Raw genomic sequence first — 20,693 nt, forward strand, 5'->3', positions numbered from 1 at the left:
GTTATGGCAACGGATCGATATCCACGGTGTCTGGACGGAATAGGGGACGGACTAAGCACTTCCGGCCACTTCCGGTTTTGGCAACTCGCCGATCGGCCACCAGGTGGCGGTATTGAAGCGTTGCAGAGTTGAGCGGAGTCCTACAACACCAGCCAAGACTTTGTTTATTACTTATCATAATAAAATACAGGTACTTTACGATGAAATGATTGTTTCTGTATGAGCCCCTGAGAGTGTGCTTCATACAGTAAAAAAAAAAAGTAAGTAAGAAGTAAGTAAAAAGTAAGTAAAGAGGAATATTTAATATACATACTGTCACTGCTAGCGGAGAAGCTCTCCGTGATGCAGCTGGAGCACGGCTTGGTGGCCTGGATCAAGGACTACCTCACTGACAGACCGCAGTACGTCAGACTAAAGGACAGTCAGTCTGACGTACTGGTGAGCAACACCGGCGCCCCCCCCAAGGAACTGTGCTGTCACCCTTCCTCTTCACCCTCTATACTTCAGACTTCTGCCACAACTCAAGCGGGTGCCACCTGCAGAAGTTCTCTGACGACTCCTCCATCGTAAGCTACATCACAACGACGATGAGGAGGAGTATAGAGCCCTGGTGGAGAGTTTTGTGGGGTGGAGCGTCAGCAACCACCTCCAACTCAACACCAGTAAAACCAAGGAGTTGGTGGTGGACTTCCGGAGGGGCAAGAAGAGGCCCCCCCGATTCCCATCACCATCCAAGGGGATGAGGTGGACGTGGTGGAGTCATATAAGTTCCTTGGGGTACACCTGAACAATAAACTGGACTGGTCGGACAACACAGAGGCCCTCTACAGGAAGGGACAGAGCAGACTGTTCTTCCTGAGGAGACTCAGGTCCTTCAATGTTTGCAATAGACTGCAGTCTTTCTACCAGTCTGTAGTGGCCAGCGTCCTCTTCTATGCTGTGGCATGCTGGGGGGGCTACATCAACTTGAGGGACACCAACAAACTGAACAAGCTGGTGAGGAAGGCTAGCTCCGTGGTGGGAGTCGAGCTGGTCAGACTAGAGGTGGTGGCAGAGAGGGGGATGAGAAGGAAGCCAGTCCTTCATACCAGCGGCCATCAGGCTCCACAATAGTGGGCAGGGACTGCTGCCAGACATCCAACTACAACTACTGTACTAGGAACCTAAAAGGACTGTTGAATTAAGGGACTATGTGTGGGGATGTTAGTGACTGTCTAACTGTGTAGATGACTGTTTGCACCTGTAACAGGTTACCTATGCATATATATCTGTCTCCACCGGAGGGCGCTCTAGGCGTAGCTACCGGAGTATTCTACCGTAGAGGGAACTATATAAGAGGTCGCCCCCTCTCATTTATTTCTCTACTCCAACGGCTCTCAAAGAGAGCAGAGCTCTGTACATCTACTGCTTATATGTGAATAAAGAAGTCAAGCCAGTTCGGTCACAATAGAGAATCCATACCTCTTGACCACATTATTGTTGCCCCAAAGCGTGTTCTGTTAACAAGGACAATAATACCTTATGCATACTGCACCTTATGTGACGAATAAACCTCTTGAATCTTGAATCTATTTTTGTACCTGTATTCTATTTTGTTTTTAAATGGAAAATAAAAAGGTTAATGAGTAACTTATTGATTTGTTAAATCTTTGACATTATTCCAAATTAAGGGGATGGTGTATAGTTTTGATTGATTAACTATCTTGATCAAAAGTGTGTGGGTCTATTCTTTTTCTCATTATACTATCCACTGAACTGCTTTATGTGTACAACCTCAATCTTTAGAAAATTGTACCAGCATCTTTAATATTGCAGGTTGGGAATCACAAGGTAAAGTGTTTTTTATTTATTTATTTATTATTATCTTTTCCCCCCTCCATTTTCCTCCGATTTTCTCCCATCCCAATGTTAGTCGTATGCCAATTCCCAATCCCCTTCCTGGTCGCTGTGCACTTACCCCCCACAGTCAGATCATCTGGGAGAGTGGAGGCTATCACGTGCTTCCTCCGACACACGTCCAGCCAATCAACCGCTTCTTTTTCACCTAGCAGCGCGGATCCTCCCTGAGAGGGCGTAGCGTGTGGAAGGATCACACTATCCCACTCAGGTCCTATCCGCGCTTTGCAGGCGCCCCGACCGAACTGTAGGAGTCGCTGTTTACAACGACCCGGACCCACCCCGCCAGCTTCTCCCACCCTCTAATACAGCCAATTGTATTAGTGTGAACGGCCAGCCAAGCTGGTGACAACCCCGGAGCTGTGAGCTGGATTCGAAGGGTTGGTGACGAACGCAATCTCCGCTACGCCACCTAACCGCCTAAGGTAAAGTGTTTTTAATAAAAATGTGCTGCATGCATCACGGATTGTGTGTTTATGGAGGTTTATCGAATAATTTCCCCGACAGGACGTCATGCATCGGTGTGATTTTTTTAAACAACATTTTTAAACATTCTAGACATTTTCACAGCGTATGCAATGCTGTGTTGTTGGTGTACTGTAGACTATAAAGAGAAGGGCATATGATGTAAATGTATGGTTAATAACACGTACGTTGTGGCCCGTTTCTCAGCTGTATCCAATCGCTTGCCTATATAGCAAGTAGCGTATGCATATAACATTGTTTAGAAACCTATTTTGCGAACGTTAGAATGTGTTTTTTGTCAATGTTCGTCTAGATGTACTCCGTGGATGACATGCTAACATCAAATTACTGTTTACACACATTTATTGTGGTCTGTAACTTGGCAACAAAGAGAGCTGCTATTGGTCGAGCGCAAGATGCGTGACAGAACTCGCACAAATACGTCAAATAAAACTATGCAGTGACCAAGTATCCATTTTGCGAGGAAAGATCTAGTCCCGACTTTAAAATTATGATTGCGCAAAACCGGGTAGATTCTAAATGGACAACTTTTTATTCCCAAATCTACACCAATATATCTTTGGGTGAAAATTGCGTAGTCCACCGAGGTGGGAACGGGATGAAACGATACAGCCTTCACCTTACGGCCTACCAAACTGTCAGTTACTCATATGGCTGAGTGACTGGAAAACCAATCCACTGAAAACGTATTATGCCTCAACATAACATCTGAATAATTGCACACATTATATTCAAAATAGCTCCTTTGATGTCTGTAAAAATGGAACGACTTGGACCCGAATGTATTTACTGTTGCCGTGAGGAAATCAAATATAGTTAATTTAGAATGTTTATGTTGTGAAGTTGAAACTGTCTACCATATGGTTATGGCTAAACGGTCAAGCTGCAGAGAAAAGCTCTATCTTCGAAAATAAATTATCAAAAACGTTTCTCACGAATGGATGGTGTTGTAGAGTCCGCTTTTGAGCGTTTCCCAGGGCTAACGCTAAGCTAACGCTAGTTAGCTTAGCCTATTACTAGTAACATTGCTTGCATCAATTATATTGAATGTCATTGATCTACCGGTCGATCACGGCCGACTGGTTGGGCACCACTGGTCTATAGAAATAAATGCATTAGAACAAGAAAGTATAGTAGATATAGCAATGGAAAACGCTAAGCTAACGGCTAACGCTAGTTAGCTTAGCCTGTTCAGCAGCTAACATTATCCCATCGCTCGTGGCAATTATATTGCATGTCATTGATCTACTGGTCGACCACGGCCGACTGGTTGGGCACCACTGGTCTAATAGAAATAAATGCATTCGAACAAGAAACCAATGTATAGACATAGCAATGGCAAACAAAATTGCCAGGCCTAATGCGAGCCAGGGAAGTGCTGTGCTTTGTAACGTGGCTTCATGTTTTCATCCACTGAGCTGTGAGGCTCCACATGCTTGTTTTGGTTGAGGTCTGAACTCGCAAATTGCCCATAAATATCGTTTTTGTGGGTATTGTCCAGTTGTTGCTGTGTGGTTTTATCTGCCCAAAATTCAAGCAAGCATGAAAGCATTACAGTAACGACGTTGTGTGTGTCACGCCCCCCGCTCCCACTAGCGCGCACCCGAGACCACCTATTTCACCGGTCCAGGTTCAGCGCCCCCGGGGACGAATCAGCGGGGTACGGGGACGGGGGGAGCGTTCTCACTCAGACAGACACACCCTTTTCTGGTGCGACCCGGCGCTGATTCGACCCCGAATGGTGAGTGAGAAAGACTGTGATGTCCTCCGCTCCTGTCCTTCAGCATGGACAGACTGTGGTGTCCTCCTGTCCTTCAGCATGGACAGACTGTGATGTCCTCCTGTCCTTCAGCATGGACAGACTGTGATGTCCTCCTGTCCTTCAGCATGGACCACTTGCCATTGCTCAGAGGCACAGAAGGCCTTACCTTAAAACTACAGAGGGCTCACTTAAAGGGAGTCAGGAAGATAAGGGGGCGGGGATGTGAGACACCCAGTTATCCTCTGTCTATACTCGCAAACGGTGGCAGGCGGAAAATACAGAGGGAACTATATAGACTATAACGTAACAAGCGTGACAATTAAGAGGCGATTCGCTGCACACGTTTTTGCGGCAACGCGTTTTTTTAAATCTTTTGGGCTTGGGAAGGGTATCAAGTCTTATGGAGTCATGGGGCTCAAGTCCAAGTCGCATCTGAAGTCATAGGCGTTAAAGTCAAAGTCGAGTTGCAAGTCGATAAAACATTTTCTTTTCTTTTTTTATTGTAGTCAAGTCGCGTCTGAAGTGATCAAATGTGTGACTCGAGTCTGACCCGAGTCCAGGTTATGCGTCTCGAGTCCACACCTGTGGGTGAGGGTCTGGCTGTTTACATGCAGGGGCCACATCTCCTGCCAGTTGAGGGAGGGCTGGCGCCCCGGGAGGCCGCTGAACAGGAGCCTCCGCTGCCTGTAGTTGGCCCACACCTGCAGAAGGGTCTCTCTGAAGCTCCGCGTGGTCAGCGTATAGAGGATGGGGTTGATGGCGCTGTTGATAGGGAGGATGAATATCACCACCCAGGAGCTGATGGTGCCTGTCGGGGGTGGAAAGGGAGGCAAGATGAAGTGACAGAAGTGGCAGATATTCCTGCAGCGTTAAGAATTTATTTTTTATTTTTTATTTAACCTTTATTTACCCAGGCAAGCAATTAAGAACAAATTGTTATATACAAAAGCAGCCTTTTGAGGGGGGGGGGGGGGTTTGTTTAGCGTGGAATAGCGCACAAACTAAAGTATGTAGAAATGAACTGGTTTGTCCCTGTTAGTATAATAGTGCCTGTCAAATGAGCCATACTATTGTCTCCATAGCTATAATATAGAATATACGATGGGTCCGCAAACATCGTGAAAACAATAACGCTGGCGCCAGGGAGTAAAGATGGGAAAAAAGTGTGGCAGTCAATGAGTTAATACTCTAAATATAAAATGGTGCCTGACCCTGTAACACAGCAGCGAGCCTAGTACTCTTACCAAATTCTAAAAAGAGAATTCTGCTCACTCCGCCACCATCTTGATAATGGCTACTAACAAGACCTGACCCCCTTCTACACACACGCCATCCAGTGGTTTAGTTACCATGGCAACCACTCACTACAAGATCATGATTAATTTGAAACATCTTAAAACTCACATTTCACTTCAAAATGCACCAGATTCTTAATTCTACTCAACATAAAACAACATCACATTATTATGTCTGAATATGTTTTGTAGCAAGTAGTGTTGTTTTGTTGTTGTTACTGTACCATTTTTAGCATTATGGATTTCTCCATTCAAACCTCCCAGAGTGCTCCATCTCCATTGATATAGAGTGTCTCTGCTCTTTCTTACTATACCTGGAATCTCCACCTGCAGAAGAGACAGGATCTTGATGATGAAGATGGGGATCCAGCAGAGGGAGTCGGTGATGACGATGGAGAAGAAGCGCTTGGCTATGGCCACCTCCTTCTTGATGTGGTTGCTGTATTTCGTGGTCTGGGAGCCGGTCCTCTGGATGTTGTAGAACATGCTTGCATAGGAGAGTACGATGATGAGGAACGCCACCATGTTCACACCTATTGTGAAAATAAGCATTCATTTTCTGTTTGCGATGAGGCAAACATGTCATTGTCCTCCAATGGAGAGTCCTCACAGCTGAAAAATTACTCTCACTGTGCCAGAACAATGGAAAGAACAATGGAAATTCATGATCTTTTTCATCACCCAAAGGTAACATACTGTACTAACAGATTTACAATTACTCCACAATAGTTGCTGAAACTAGTAAACCATATTTAAGTATTGAAATTACTCCAACCCACACTCCGGCCAAACATTTGAGAGGAAACACTTACAGTGGTGCACATTTGAAATACTTTCATTTCATACATATATCATATACGGTACACCACTTGACCGGATCATGTCAGGGCATTTTCCAAAGAGAGTATTGTCTTGCATGAATTCACTCGCATCCTGGTGGTGTCTGTGATAGTGGGACTGGGGCTATGGGCCTATAGTCAGTGGCAGTAGTGTTAGTAGTGGACGGGGTATTACTACTGAATGAGGAGTCATTTATGCCTTTATGTATTTTAATGTATTTTAATCTATGTTGTTGGCCTTGTTTCTTTTGTTATTGTATTCTTGTTGTTGTTTTGTATATGTGTAATATGGACCTTGAGTCTGAAATAAAGTCTTCATCATCATATCATCATCATTTATGTTTTTAGCTAAATGCTAACTTGTATTCAAACTAATCATAAACGTATAATAGTCTTGAAGTAAAGGCACTTGCCTCCCATGTGAGCGCCCTCTGGGTTCGTTCCCCAGCAAGGGAACTTAAAAGATTTCTGAAAATGTTAAAAGTTTAAATTATATAATAATAATAATAATAATAATAATAATAATAATAATAATAATAATAATAATAATAATAATAATAATAATAATAATAATAATAATAATTATTATTATTATTATTATTATTATTATTATTGTTATTATTATTATTATTATTATTATTATTATTATTATTATTATTATTATTATTATTATTATTATTATTATTATTGTTATTGTTATTGTTATTGTTATTGTTATTATTATTATTATTATTATTATTATTATTATTATTATTATTATTATTATTATTATTATTATTATTATTATTATTATTATTATTATTATTATTATTATTATTATTATTATTATTATTATTATTATTATTATTATTATTAATTATATACTGTATATAATAACCCTGCCATTGGCTGTGGAGGTGGGTAGATTCCAAGGTAAACCTGAGGAGGAGCGGTTGTGTGTTCTATGTGATCTGGGAGTGGTGTAAGATGAATATCATTTAGTTTTTTATTGCCCTTTGTACACCGATTTGAGGAGGGCTTTATTTGAGAAAAATCCGGATTTGTTTTGGCAGTCTGAGAGTTGTATGTTGAGTTGTTTTTTTGTGGAGGACATCTTCAGTTTTGCAGGATTTTTGGAGAAAGCATGGCACTTGAGACAATATGAATGAACTATATGAATTCCTCTTGTTTCTTTGTTTACATACATTGCTTACAGCTTGTGTTATATTACGTTTTATTGTATTTTTTTGTGTGTGGCCATCTTGGTCTATATAACCTATTGGCAATGTCATAATTTGTCAAGTAATTTGTCAAGTATACTATTATATACTTATTATTGTTTCTTGTAAGCCCATGTGGGCTGGGCATACACCTGTATGTAAGACACGAAAATTAAAAACATCAAATCAAATCAATCAAATATAATGTAATATATGTACTTATTTCTTATTTTTTTTAATCCACTTTTTCTCCTTATTTTTCTATCTCCCATCCTAATTTCGTATTGCCAATTCTCCCCTCCCCTGTCTTAAACGTTGCTAGACTATGCCCCCCACTGGTCGGTTGTAGTGAGGATAGAAGCCTTGCATCACGTGTCCCCTCCGGTACACGAGGAGGCAGCCTGTCGCATCTTTTCACCAGACAGCGCGGACTCTCAGTGGCGAGGAGTAACGCGTGGGAGGCTCACGCTGCACCCGATACTTCCTGTCTCTGCTGTGCAGGCGTCACCCAACCGACCTGTAGGAGTCGCAGTCCACAACGTCCAATCCCCACCCATCGACTTCCACCCGCTACCTCTGCCAATTGAGATAGTATGATGACTGGTCCAAGCCGCAGGCAATGCTGACACCGGGATTCGAGACCGGAGTATCTTGCATTGGTGACGAGCGCAATCTCCGCTACGCCACCCAGCTGCCCCATATATATGTACTTATTTGTAATTTTCACAAACACGCCAATATATTACTTATATATAATGTACAATGATGTACCTTTTTCCTGTGGTCGATTGGTACTTTATGTATATTCTAAGCGAGATCTGCCGCCAATATACACTAGCAAGGAAAGACACCCACCCAAAAAGATGACTATGGAGTAGACTACGGCCGTGGTGGTCTCCGGCTCCTCAGAGTGCAGGGGGAAGCAAACGCCGTTGTACCCGTAGAAGTTCTGGAATAGCCCCTTGCATGCGAGGGGCAGGAAGGCGATGACAAAGCCAGACACCCAGATGCCAAACAGAATGCCGACCGTTTGCCACCAGCCTGGCGGCAGGTACTGGAAAGGGTAGACAATGCAGACATATTTCTCCAGGGTGAGGTAGGTAAGCAGGAGGACTGACACCTCGGTGGACAACATAGCCAGGGAGCCGATGACGTGGCACTGCACGCTGCCCATCCAGGCCTGAGCATGGCGGTTGTACTCGCCGCGGTACTTGAGGTCATAGGCGCCAATGGTGAAGAGGTATACACCCATCAACCCGTCAGCACCTGGAAATGAACCATACGTGTTACCAGATTGTATGGGTTTCATATGCGCAAGGGCGTTTAGAATTCAGGACTACACGACTGGCGTTATATTAGAAAACAGACTACCAAGCTTACTGAAATTAACACATTTCCAACATTGGATGTCCTGAAGGTTGCACGCATATTGACCTCTCAATGTTCGTCTGGATTTCAATTAAATATTCTTTTTCATTTTCCAACAGCAGTGTTGTGGTTCTCAAGACCGGTCTTGGTCTTGAGGCCACATTTTGGTCTCTGTGTCGTCGTGTCGGACTTGAGACCACAACTGCAGTAGTCATTATCTGCCTGGGCTTTATTTATTTATTAATGTATTACTGTGATTGGATGTAAAACTTCCCCCTTCAATTGCAACCAATAACTAGAATCCTTCCCAGTTTACCACATGTTCCAATTCCACATCGGGGTGAGAAAGACAGCCTACATTATAGATAGATAGAGTGAAAGAGACAGATACATTACCCATTATATTTGTGATAGATTTAATCGGTATCGGTCACTAGAAGGACGGCTGGCAATTATTATATATATTTTTTTTTAAATAAAGACACTCGCTGTGTGCAAATAGGCTTATCATTTCTGCCTAATCATTAAGGCACCAGTAGATGGCATGCAGGGTTTATATACATAGTAATAGCTTTTTATCTATTCGTTTTATATTATCTTTTGAGTGTTATAACACAATAAACACAAGGTCACTAAGTTACATTGAATGATATGCATACTGTACAATAAACACAAGGTCACTCAGTTACAGTGAATGATATGCATACTGTACAATAGGATGAATGAATGAACAAATGAATAGTTTATTTTCGGTCTTTGTTTACAGATAGATTAGTACATTCTTGTTCACATTCATTTTCATGTTTCACAATAGAGGCCTTGCACAGAATGTTTGTGTAGTCCTCTTCCAGTATGGCTGCCTGTAACCATTGGTAACCACTTTCAAAAGAGTAGGTAAAACACTAGAAAAGCATGCTATTACTGTTATATTGGGACCTGATTACAAGATCCAGTAGTAAGACACAAAATGATTATGTTTTTGATAAATATATCAACACATAGCAACCATTGTTTTGCACATAGCAACCATTGTCTCTTCCATTCTCATGTACAAAACAATGGTTGCTATATTACAGGCAGCCATGTTAAAACTACATGAACTTTCTGTGCAAGGCATCTATTGCATTCACTATACTCTCAGTTGTCAGACTATTCAATGGTCAGGTATGTATACTCTCAGTTGTCAGACTATTCAATGGTCAGGTATGTATCCCATTTAGTCGAGTACTCTCCTCTTTCTTTCTGTAATCTTAAACTGAATGTCACATGTTCCACACTGTATGCTGTTTACAATATCTATGCATTGGTTCAGGGTTCAGGGCTTGTTAAGAAGCAAGCATCTTATAATTGCCTTCTTGCTTTGCCAACATGATAATTTCTAGGCAGATATTTGTCTCTGATATCCGGTAGAAAGAGAGACGTGTGAACTCAATATCATACCGTAATATACTGTTAGTGAGTGACAGCTTGGACATCAGCCCAGAAAAGATGATTCTGTCAAATTGATTAGGAAGTCATCTGTGGCAAATGATGACATACTGTACAGGCAATCTTTAGCATTAATACATGAATACACATAAATACTGTACATACAAAAGCATAGGCTTGCTTGCAAATGTCATGATAAATAGGCTATTGAAATTCCCTCAATGGAGAAAATCATTATTGGACTAAAGGGGTGATAGTAATTAACAGGTGAAACTAGTGGATCTCTTAAAAAAACACTTTGCTCTGCGAAGAGTGTCTCTTGTTATCAGCACACCTACGGTAAAAAGTAGTTCCACACAATCTTCTAGTAATGATATTCCATTTTCCAAAGAATGGAACCGGCATGGACTAGATTATAACACAATATTATGGCTGATTACTTTTACTCTTAGTATATTCAGATAACTTTTTTTAATTACCTATATTTATTGTAACATATTTATGACCATACAGACCCTCACCTGTACCTTTGTTTACACTGTTTATTTTATATTCAGATATAATTGTATTAATTGTATGTCTTTCTTCTATTACCCTGCCCATACCTGTACCTCCCCTTCCCACTGCCCCATGCAACTATGACACCCACATTTCTCCAAGGGGATCAATAAAGGAATATCTTATCTTATCTTAGCTAGAACATAACCTGCTCTGGAGTAGCATACGTTACCATGGCGATATACCTCTGTAAAAAGTGAACACTGTCGAGACACTGAAAACCCAGGGTTAAACCTGAAGTTACCTCGCCAACCTTCCTAGTATAACCTCCCTGCGTTGACCAACCAAGTTGATAACCACCATTGTGACAAACATTACCAACGTAAAAAATATTTTACAGCCACAAAATACAGGACAATCTGATTAAAAACTCATGTATCAGTGTCTATTGCTAGTCCTTACATCAATAGATCAGTCAAACAAGAGAACAAAACTCTTATTTTGGGGGGTGGGGGCCACACCCATTTGTTTAAATTTGAATCACTGATTAGGCCTTCAAATAATATATTATTCCAGTGTAATTCCAGTCAGAGTTTCAACTAATCTCACTCACAGCAGAGGGAGATGATGCATATGGAGTGGAGCTTGTTCTCGGAGTGGATGTAGGAGCGCATGCAGATGACGAAGAGGTTGCCGATGCAGGTGGTCACAGAGACCACCCAGACGAAGACCCTCAGGACGACATTGGCCAGCAGGTCCTCGAAGGAAGAGATGCCATCGGTGTTGGGCTTGCAGCTGCGCACGTGAGGTGCATAACCACAATACTGGAACTTCTTAAAGTAACTGAGATAGAAGAAATCAAAGCAAAGACGCTGATGAATGGCAGTAAAAAGGTCACTCCCTAATGATAATATATATATATATATATTAGTGCTGTCAGGCGATTAAAAAAATGTATCTAATTAATTACAGGATTTGTAATTAATTAATCTAATTAATCGCATTTTAATCGCATAACCATTTTATGCCTGATATTCTATATTCTATAATCATATTTCAAATTGCATGTGTACGGATGGCAGAATTCAGTACTGTATCTACAAAACCTTCTGTTTAATCATCTTCCATCTATTAATTTGCTTAGATTTTTCAGGTCTGGTCAATTTTAGCATGGCGTTATTCACAGTCAAAGATAATAAAAAAAATGTATTGATATTCTCATTTGGTTCATTACAATTGACTCAAGCCTAGTAACAGACACAGTATTTCTGACACTGGGAATACATTCCCTGAGATCCATAGATGTCCCTATAATCAGATACCAAGAACATGCAAATGGACCATATTGTAATATCATAGATTCAGAACTGAACTTCAATTCTCATATTAGCAAAGTGACGAAAACATCGTTCTTCCATCTCAGAAATATAGCAAAAGTACGACCATTTATTAATCAGAACGATGCTGATAAGCTAATTCATGCATTCATATCTAGCCGGTTAGACTACTGTAATGCACTTTTCACAGGTCTCCCTAAGAAAACCACAGAGAGGCTTCAGCTAATCCAAAACTCTGCAGCCCGACTGCTAACTAGAACCAAAAGGAGAGAGCACATTAGTCCAGTCTTAGCTGCTTTACACTGGCTTCCTGTAACATTTAGAATTGACTTTAAGGTCCTTCTCCTTACATACAAAGCTCTAAATGGACAGGGACCTAGCTACATCGCCAACACTCTAATAAATTACACACCAGCAAGAACACTGCGATCATCAGCTGCTGGACTACTAGAGGCTCCCAGAAGCAGTCAAAAGAGGATCGGTAATGCAGCCTTTATCAACTATGCCCCAAAACTATGGAACAAACTACCCCAAAACATCAGGGAAGCCAACTCGCTAGACATCTTTAAAAGACAGCTTAAAACCTATCTCTTTGCTCAGGCATTTCACTGATAGATATCTGCTACCACCTAGTGGCAAGAGGAAACATCAGGGATATCCTGACACAACTTGTATTTACCTGCACTATTCTTACCCTGCCTACTCTTATACACTGCCTATCAAATTCATGTGTCGGTTATTGCACTTTTTACTTCTTACTGATGACTATTTTTAAACTGAATCATTTTAAACAATTTTTATTATTTGCTAGATCCAAATGTGAAACACTGTGATTATTTGTTCATGCAATAGGTCCCACTATTTAGTATGGGTTCGAGTCCCTGTGATCTAATATCACTAAAGTTACAGTGTGGGTTCGAGTCCCTGTGATCTAGTATCACTAAAGTTACAGTGTGGGTTCGAGTCCCTGTGATCTAGTATCACTAAAGTTAAAGTGTGGGTTTGAGTCCCTGTGATCTAGTATCACTAAAGTTACAGTGTGGGTTCGAGTCCCTGTGATCTAGTATCACTAAAGTTACAGTGTGGGTTCGAGTCCCTGTGATCTAGTATCACTAAAGTTACAGTGTGGGTTCGAGTCCCTGTGATCTAGTATCACTAAAGTTACTGTACAGTGTGGGTTCGTGTCCCTGTGATCTAATATCACTAAAGTTACAGCAATATGTACTGTGAAGTATGTTGGGAATTACAGGAGTATTACTGAATAGAGAGCCTATTAGGATGCTAGATCCTAATGTGAAACACTGTGATTTGCCATATCTTGCTATGCTCGCTCATGCCTGTATTTTTTATGTCCGTTCTATTTTATAATTTTTTGACTATTTTTAAACTGAATCATTTTAAACTATTTTTACTATTTGTGTTACTGAAAACTGTAAGCGGAGAGCCTATTGGGATGCTAGATCCTAATGTGAAACACTGTGATTCTACCTGTCTATCTTTTTATGCTCGCTTATGCCTGTATTTTTTACTGTTGTGAAGCACTTTGAACTGCAACCTCTGTATGAAAAGTGCTATACAAATAAAGTTATTATTATTATTATTATATTAAAGGTGCTATGCATTATAAATGTCATTTTTCAGTCTCTAGCATTGTATTATAGTAATAGGAGTTCGTATCAATGTGTTTTTGGGCCTAAATACTATATTGGCGAATTCCTCAGCTACAGCCCATCCCCTCTTTGCCTCTAGTAAATCAGGTCATGTTGATTTGACGACCTGGTGCACGTCACAGGGCGCTGTTTATAGCGCACGGTGATGTGATTGGCTCTGTGGTTTTAGTAATGCCCGCCTCCATTCTTGCTACCTGCAGGGTGGAAGGCTTGTCCAGAAGATCACTAATCAGCTGAAGCCTGATGCGGTTCCCTCGGTCTTCGACAGACAGACCGGCGTTAGCTCTCGGGACTCGGGAGCGATCGCTAGCTACTTAGCACCAGCCGGGGCCGGCGTTAGCAACCGGGAGCGTCGTTGAGCATTCAGCCTGCTGGCTACCTAGATCCACTTCAACCAGCGTCGCGGAGCATTCAGCCTGCTGGCTACACAGCTTGTCGGTGTGCTAATAGCCTCTGCAAGCTAACGGTAGCTGGCTCCAGGCTATTAGCACATCGACAAGCTGCTGGAGCTCCCGACGCTCGGCTGGTTGAAGTGGATCTAGGTAGCCAGCAGGCTGAATGCTCCGCGACGCTCCCGGTTGCTATCATGTGCAGGTCCTCTTCTCAGACCTGTGTGGCAAAGCACTGCACACGCATCATGCAAGCTACACATCGCTGCATGTTGATCAATGGTGGCCCACTCGGTGCATCACAGTGGGCTACTATTGTGCTAACAACAACCGCGGTGTCCGGCTTGTCGGCCGGCATGAGTGCTCGATTTGGGGTGGTTCTCTCCTCCTTGTGTGCCCCCGTTCTCGCGGGTGTCCTGCCGGGGAGCTTGTGGACGCGACAACAGCGGCGGCCGTAGCGTTAGTTAGCTCATAGCTATTGTGTACCACTAGCGTTACGGCGGGCTCGAGCACCCTACGGCTGCCGCCGTTGTCGCGTCCATGGGCTCCCCGGCAGGGTACCCGTGGGGACGGGGGTGTACAGAGAGGAGAGAACCATTTTGTGTCGGGCGTGCATGCCGGCCAGCGAGCCGGACGTCGGGATATGTTGTTAGCACAATAGCTACCAAGCTAAGCTATGTTAGCTTCTAACGGTGTATACACAATATGTACAACGACACAATGATTTACATTATTACAAATATGGTAACGTGGTTGTGGCTTTTACAAATAGTGGTAACATATATATAGATAGACAGTACTGCTACATCTCTATATTTATGACATACCATATTTGTATGTAACCTGAAACCTAATCTCTGACGGGGAGATGGGCGGAGCTATTTGGTGGGTGGCTGTCACTCAAAGCATTCTGCTAGTATGGTTGGAGCCAAGCCAATAATAGCCTGCTTTCATGAGGCTGAAAAATGCTGGTTTTGAGTACAAGATTAGAAATATAAAACAATGATTATTTTTGGAATAAAAATTACAGATGTGTTACATAGACTCACAGGAAGTGTGTAAAGTTGCCCAAATAGTGCTAGGAATAGCAGTGCATAACCCCTTTAAAAAAAAGTCTGTAATGTGTATTCTACGTTCTTAGGTATCGTACTGTGAGGTTCAATAATATTTCTTCCCTGGGCGTGGGGTGGGGCTCTCGGGGGCATGGGGAATAGCGGGCTTGGCTCGGTGGGGGGGAGTCCCCTATCCTTTCCTCTACTGGGCCTGGCCCAATTGATTCAAGGGACCCGTGTCGATGGGGGCCCGGCTACGGGCGCAGCGGCCTAAGATATGGGGGGCGCCAATGGGCTCAACTCAGGGGGGTGGGGGTCAGCGTTTAGGCGGTTTGACCCGGAAGAGTGGGATCCCGTGGGTTGTGGGTTGGTTGTGCGTGGGGTGGGGGGCTTGGTGGCATGGGAGGTAGCGGGCTTGGCTCGGTGGGGGGGAGTATTGCCCCTCGCCCCTCTACTGGGTCGGGCCCAATCAGATTCAAGATGCCCGTGTCGCTGAGTGCTGGACCCCGCGTGGGACGGACCTGGGATGCGGGGGAGCCCGGTTTCTAGGGGGGGAGGGTGGGAGGTTCCTCTGGCGGGGGTCTGGGAAGATGAGCGCAGCCGAGCTCAAGGGGCCTACATCATTGTACTGTTGTGTTATTGATGTTAATGTATATGTTGTGTTGTATGTCTATGAGTGTTCAATACAAATTTAAGTTTAAAAAAAAAAAATATATATATTTCTTCCCCAAGGCCATACAACTGCTCAACTCCAACTCCTCTTAAATTTACCCCCTGCTGTTATGTTTCTCTGGTTTCTGTTACATTGAACTGATGTCTATTGTTTCGTACTGTACTGTTCCATCATGTATATGTTCTAGGTGGTGTTTTCTGTACTGTACTGTTCCATGTGTCCTTTATGTTTTCTGTGGGTATTGTCGCAGCTACCACCTGCACCGTGCTTGAATTCCACCGGCCTGGCCGTGTGGCAATAAAAGGAACTTGAACTTGAACTTATGGAATTAATGAGTTAAAAAAGATTATATATATATATATATAATTTTCTTTTTTTTTATTAATTTTGAGTTAATTTTCATAACGCGATTTGATTTGATTTGATTTGAAATCTTTATTTCGAACATGCAATGAATACAAACAAACAATAACAAAAGCAAAACACAACTCAATCTACATGTTCGAAAAGGAGTAGGAAGAAGTATACAATTATTTAATCCTACCCCTTTTACACTACTCAAATGAGTGTACTATTTTAAAACACAAAAAAAAATATATATATATATATGCAAAAGAAAAACATGAAAGAAATACAATTAAAATGTAAACACCCGTGAATATCAAGTCCCTTCCTCATCCCTGTACCTCGTGAACATCATTTCCTTATACATCAGTTTGAATTGTCTCATGTTTGGACACGAAATTTGCCGTTAGTCGACTATTAGTCGACCAAAGAAAATAAATAAATTAAAAAAGTATAATATTTTTTTTATTATATTTTTATTATTCCATTTGGGCTGTGGGGGTGCTTAATGTCTGAAGGAGTCGACTTAAGGCTTCTTGTCCTCTGCAAAAGCATGCAATACACTGATGGATACATCTTGATATTATAATGATGAAATAAAGTTATTATTATTATATTTGTCTAGTCTAGTGTGTTCATTAGATGGGTGAAATCCTCTTTCAGTGCCTCTGTGCCTGTTTTCTTAGGCAGTTAGCCTCTGGTATGCGTGCCATTAGCGTTAGCCACGCTTCTAGGCCTCTTTTCTTTAGGAAAGAATGATTAATTTTTAATTTTTTTTTTATAAAACATATTTTATTTTATTTAATTTTTTGTATTCGACTAAGAGGTTGGCAGTCGACTACGGCTCCTTTCGACCGATTAGTCGACCAATCGACTAATATGGGTCAGCCCTAATATATATATATTGGCCCTTCCTTTCTCCCATTTTCTCCCCAATTTAGTCGTTATGCCAATTCCTGTGTGTCACGGTCCTGGTCGTTGCACTTCCCTACTGGCGGTCTGGGGAGGGTGTAGTAGACTACCACATGTCTCCTCGCCAGCTTTTCACCTAACAGTGAGGAGACCCCCGACTGACCAGTAGGAGTCGCTGTTGCAACGGCCAGAACCACTACCGGGAATTGAACCGGGGTCTCTGCAGTGGTAGATAAGATAAGATAAGATAAGATAAGATATTCCTTTATTGATCCCCTTGGGGAAATTCAGGCATCATAGCAGCATGGGGGGGAGGGGGGGAGGGGTACAGGTAGTAAAACAACACAGTATACAGGTAGTAAAAGACAACACAGGCAGTGTAAACAATTTGATCAATATGGTCAATATAGGCGGGTGCTTGTACCTCTACTCTACCCATACACATATATATCATTTGTTTTTAATGTATTTAAAGTTTTAATGAAAGTTTAACTTCCTCAGATGTTTATCTCTCAACATTATGCTGAGAAGTGGGTATTATTTCAGTAAAAATAATGATTCACATGCTACCATAGCTTGGAGGCTTAATCCTAATTCTAGGGGGAAAAAAGGTATTGAAGAACCCCTGTTGCATCTAGAGGTGAAAAGTCACCACATGCGTTTACTTTCTTTTCATTGCACACCATGACCGGGTGTATACAGTATAATACCACACAGTGGCGGCTGGCCACTAGGGGCGCTCGGGCGCCGACCCCCTGGTTAAGCCTGGTTAAAAGAGAGAAGAATAAGAAATATTTGTTTTTGTTTTTTTGTTTTATAGCCCTATAAATAATATAAACATGTTTAAAATGAATCATATTTACTCATTTTAAGTATGTTTGTGTTTCCAATGCACAATATAACGTTAATATATCAAATATAAATAATCGTTTTCCTGAACAGGAAGTGACTCACTGTCTGATAGAGAATACGTTCCGTTACCGTAGCCACATTTCTCCTCACCGCATTTCTCTCGGGCTAGACGCAATAGCGATTTGAGTGCGCGTGCACGCCGTGCACTGTTTCATCGCTGTATCCGTCGCAGCCAATCAGTGCGTAACGTGCTGTGCGTTGAAATATGATGTATTATGATGGAACACAGGCGCGTTTTGAAGCGGTCTAAGCAAGAGGCGTCTATAATTTCCGTAGCCGCATTTCTCGGTTTTGCTTAAAAGTGGACGATAGAACGCCAGGTAGTTTGCAGGATGTTCGATGCTGTGTGTTGTGATGCAGTCTCGAGTCTGGACAGTGGGCAGTGGATATACATCGACAACAGTCTGGGGGACAGTCAGTGGACATACACTTTATCAAGCCCTCCAGCTGGACCACGTTTCAATTAAACAAAGTGAGTTAATTCTCTCTCTCTCTCTCTCTCTCTCTCTCTCTCTCTCTCTCTCTCTCTCTCTCTCTCTCTCTCTCTCTCTTAGCCACTCAGCTAACGTTAGCCGCTGTTAGCCACTCAGCTAATGCTAAACTATCTCTCTCTCTCTCTCTCTCTCTCTCTCTCTCTCTCTCTCTCTCTCTCTCTCTCTCTCTCTCTCTCTCTCTCTCTCTCTCTCTCTCTCTCTCTCTCTCTCTCTCTCTCTCTGGAGTGGAGTTTCGTTTGGATTGAAAATACGTGGATTATGGCTTGTTCAATATCGTCTATGTTTGAATTAATGAATAAATAAAAACTTTATTTAACAGATTGCAGAATGGGTACAATACAGTACGGCTCAATACACACAATTGTTAAGGGGATGCAGACCAGAGAAAGACTTTCATCTTGTTTACATCAGGGTCCCCCGTTTTCGATTCATATCGATAGTTTAATAGCTAGCCTTGGCTCGTTTAACAATATGCAAAATATGTGTACAGCCCTGTACTCATACTGAAGTTATTCTTGGTATATACTACTACACATACTAGGTCTGATTGTGTAACGAATCGATTCCACGTCGCGCTGTGTGTGAGAGAGAGAAAGAGAGAGAATGAGAGATAGAGGGGGATACTAATTAATTCCGCCCCCCCCGTGAAGAATTCACGAGCAGCCACTGATACCACATGTTATCACACAGTTGGAGCTGGACTCAGAGGGCTCAGATAAGGCTGTGACTCATTCTGCCTTCTATACTAAAAGCATATCTTGCAGATTAAAACGAGCTCATGTTTGTCTGTCTATTTGTTTTATTCATTAAGATTCTCCTCACACACCGTTTTTCAGATCTCGGCACAGACACTGGTCATATAGGGCACAACATGGAATATTAATGAATGTATGTTCGTGTCATTGATAGGGTACACTCCATGTGCACCATAGCCTGCCCTACACCTATTGAGTATTTGCATTCATTCAGTTTATCATATTTGAGACAAATCCATGATCTCCATAGATTGACGGAATTCAGTAAAGCTTTTACAGAGATTAACTGATTAAAAGGCTCCATTCAGCTGAATGATTTACTTCAAAGTGGGAAGAAATTCATCCATAAAATCTATAAAAACATCTTGTTGTAATTTGGACAGATGTTCCTGTGCACCTTCACCCATTGGTTCCCAACCTTTCCCTTAAGGCACCCCACCGCCCCCCCACCCACATACATTTACATACAATGTATATTTCATTATATTAATTTAATAAAAACAACAGCACAGAACAATTAACTGTACAATGAACCTAAATAGTGAAGTTGTGTTTAAAACGATTCCAATTTCTCACCGAAATGAATGGTCGTTGTGCTACCCTCCTGTCGGTCTGGGGAGGGTTAAGACTACCACAAGTCTCCTCCAATACATGTGGAGTCGCTTCTTTTTTGTCTGAGTTTCCCTAGGAGAGCGTAAAGTGTAACAGAGTGTCCCCCCAGATCCCCTCCCTTCTGAACAGGCACCCCAACTGACCAGTAGGAGTTTCTATTGCAATGACCAGGACTCATACCCCACCAACTTCCCACCCGTGAACACTGCCAATTATGTTCATAGGGACAACTGACCAAGCCAGAGGTACAGTACAGCTGTAGGGAATTGAACCCGAGTCTCTGCGGTTGTAGATCTTTTTGATAAATACAGCTCTCTTCTCCCTGACACTTGGCCATCTTTCCATCAGCTCTTTGTTTTTAGCCGGCTTGCTCTGCTAGCTTACATGTAGCTCTCTGAATACTGCTAGTGTTCACGCCTACATGACAAGATTTAAAGTGTATAGGCAATCTTTATTTATTTTTTCTTGTATCTTGTATCTTGTTGTACATTTATATACAAGAGGGATTCGTGCAGCGACTCTGCAGGCCTTGTGCCAGCATGAAAATAGAGCCTAATGTATCATTAAAACCTTTTAAAGCTGCGCTATGTACATTTTAATTAATTTAAAACATATAGCTTCTTTGGTAATATAAATCATGGAGTTGGTGCCGATTTAGGCTTAAAGGAACACACCAACATTTTGGGAAATTAGCTTACCGCCTTCTCCAGAGAGAGACAAGAAGATAGATACCAGTTTCTTCTGTGCATTCAGTAGAAAGCTATCTGGCTG

At 42.0% G+C, this 20,693-nt stretch overlaps 1 protein-coding gene across 1 annotated transcript in view; it reads right to left on the reverse strand.

Moving 5' to 3' along the window:
* Positions 1 to 4,650: 4,650 nt before the first annotated feature.
* rxfp1 (relaxin family peptide receptor 1) overlaps positions 4,651 to 20,693 on the reverse strand; it is a gene marked incomplete at both ends in the record, with an annotated part of 183,032 nt that continues 166,989 nt past the window's right edge. Inside the window, 4 exons of the mRNA XM_084332008.1 lie at positions 4,651 to 4,952; positions 5,754 to 5,972; positions 8,333 to 8,743; positions 11,385 to 11,614. Coding sequence (XP_084188134.1) covers positions 4,651 to 4,952; positions 5,754 to 5,972; positions 8,333 to 8,743; positions 11,385 to 11,614 — 1,162 coding nt within the window. The remainder of the gene's footprint in view (positions 4,953 to 5,753; positions 5,973 to 8,332; positions 8,744 to 11,384; positions 11,615 to 20,693) is intronic.

The sequence above is a fragment of the Notolepis coatsorum genome, assembly GCF_963971535.1.
Source record: "Notolepis coatsorum genome assembly, chromosome: 16".
NCBI lineage: Eukaryota > Metazoa > Chordata > Actinopteri > Aulopiformes > Paralepididae > Notolepis > Notolepis coatsorum.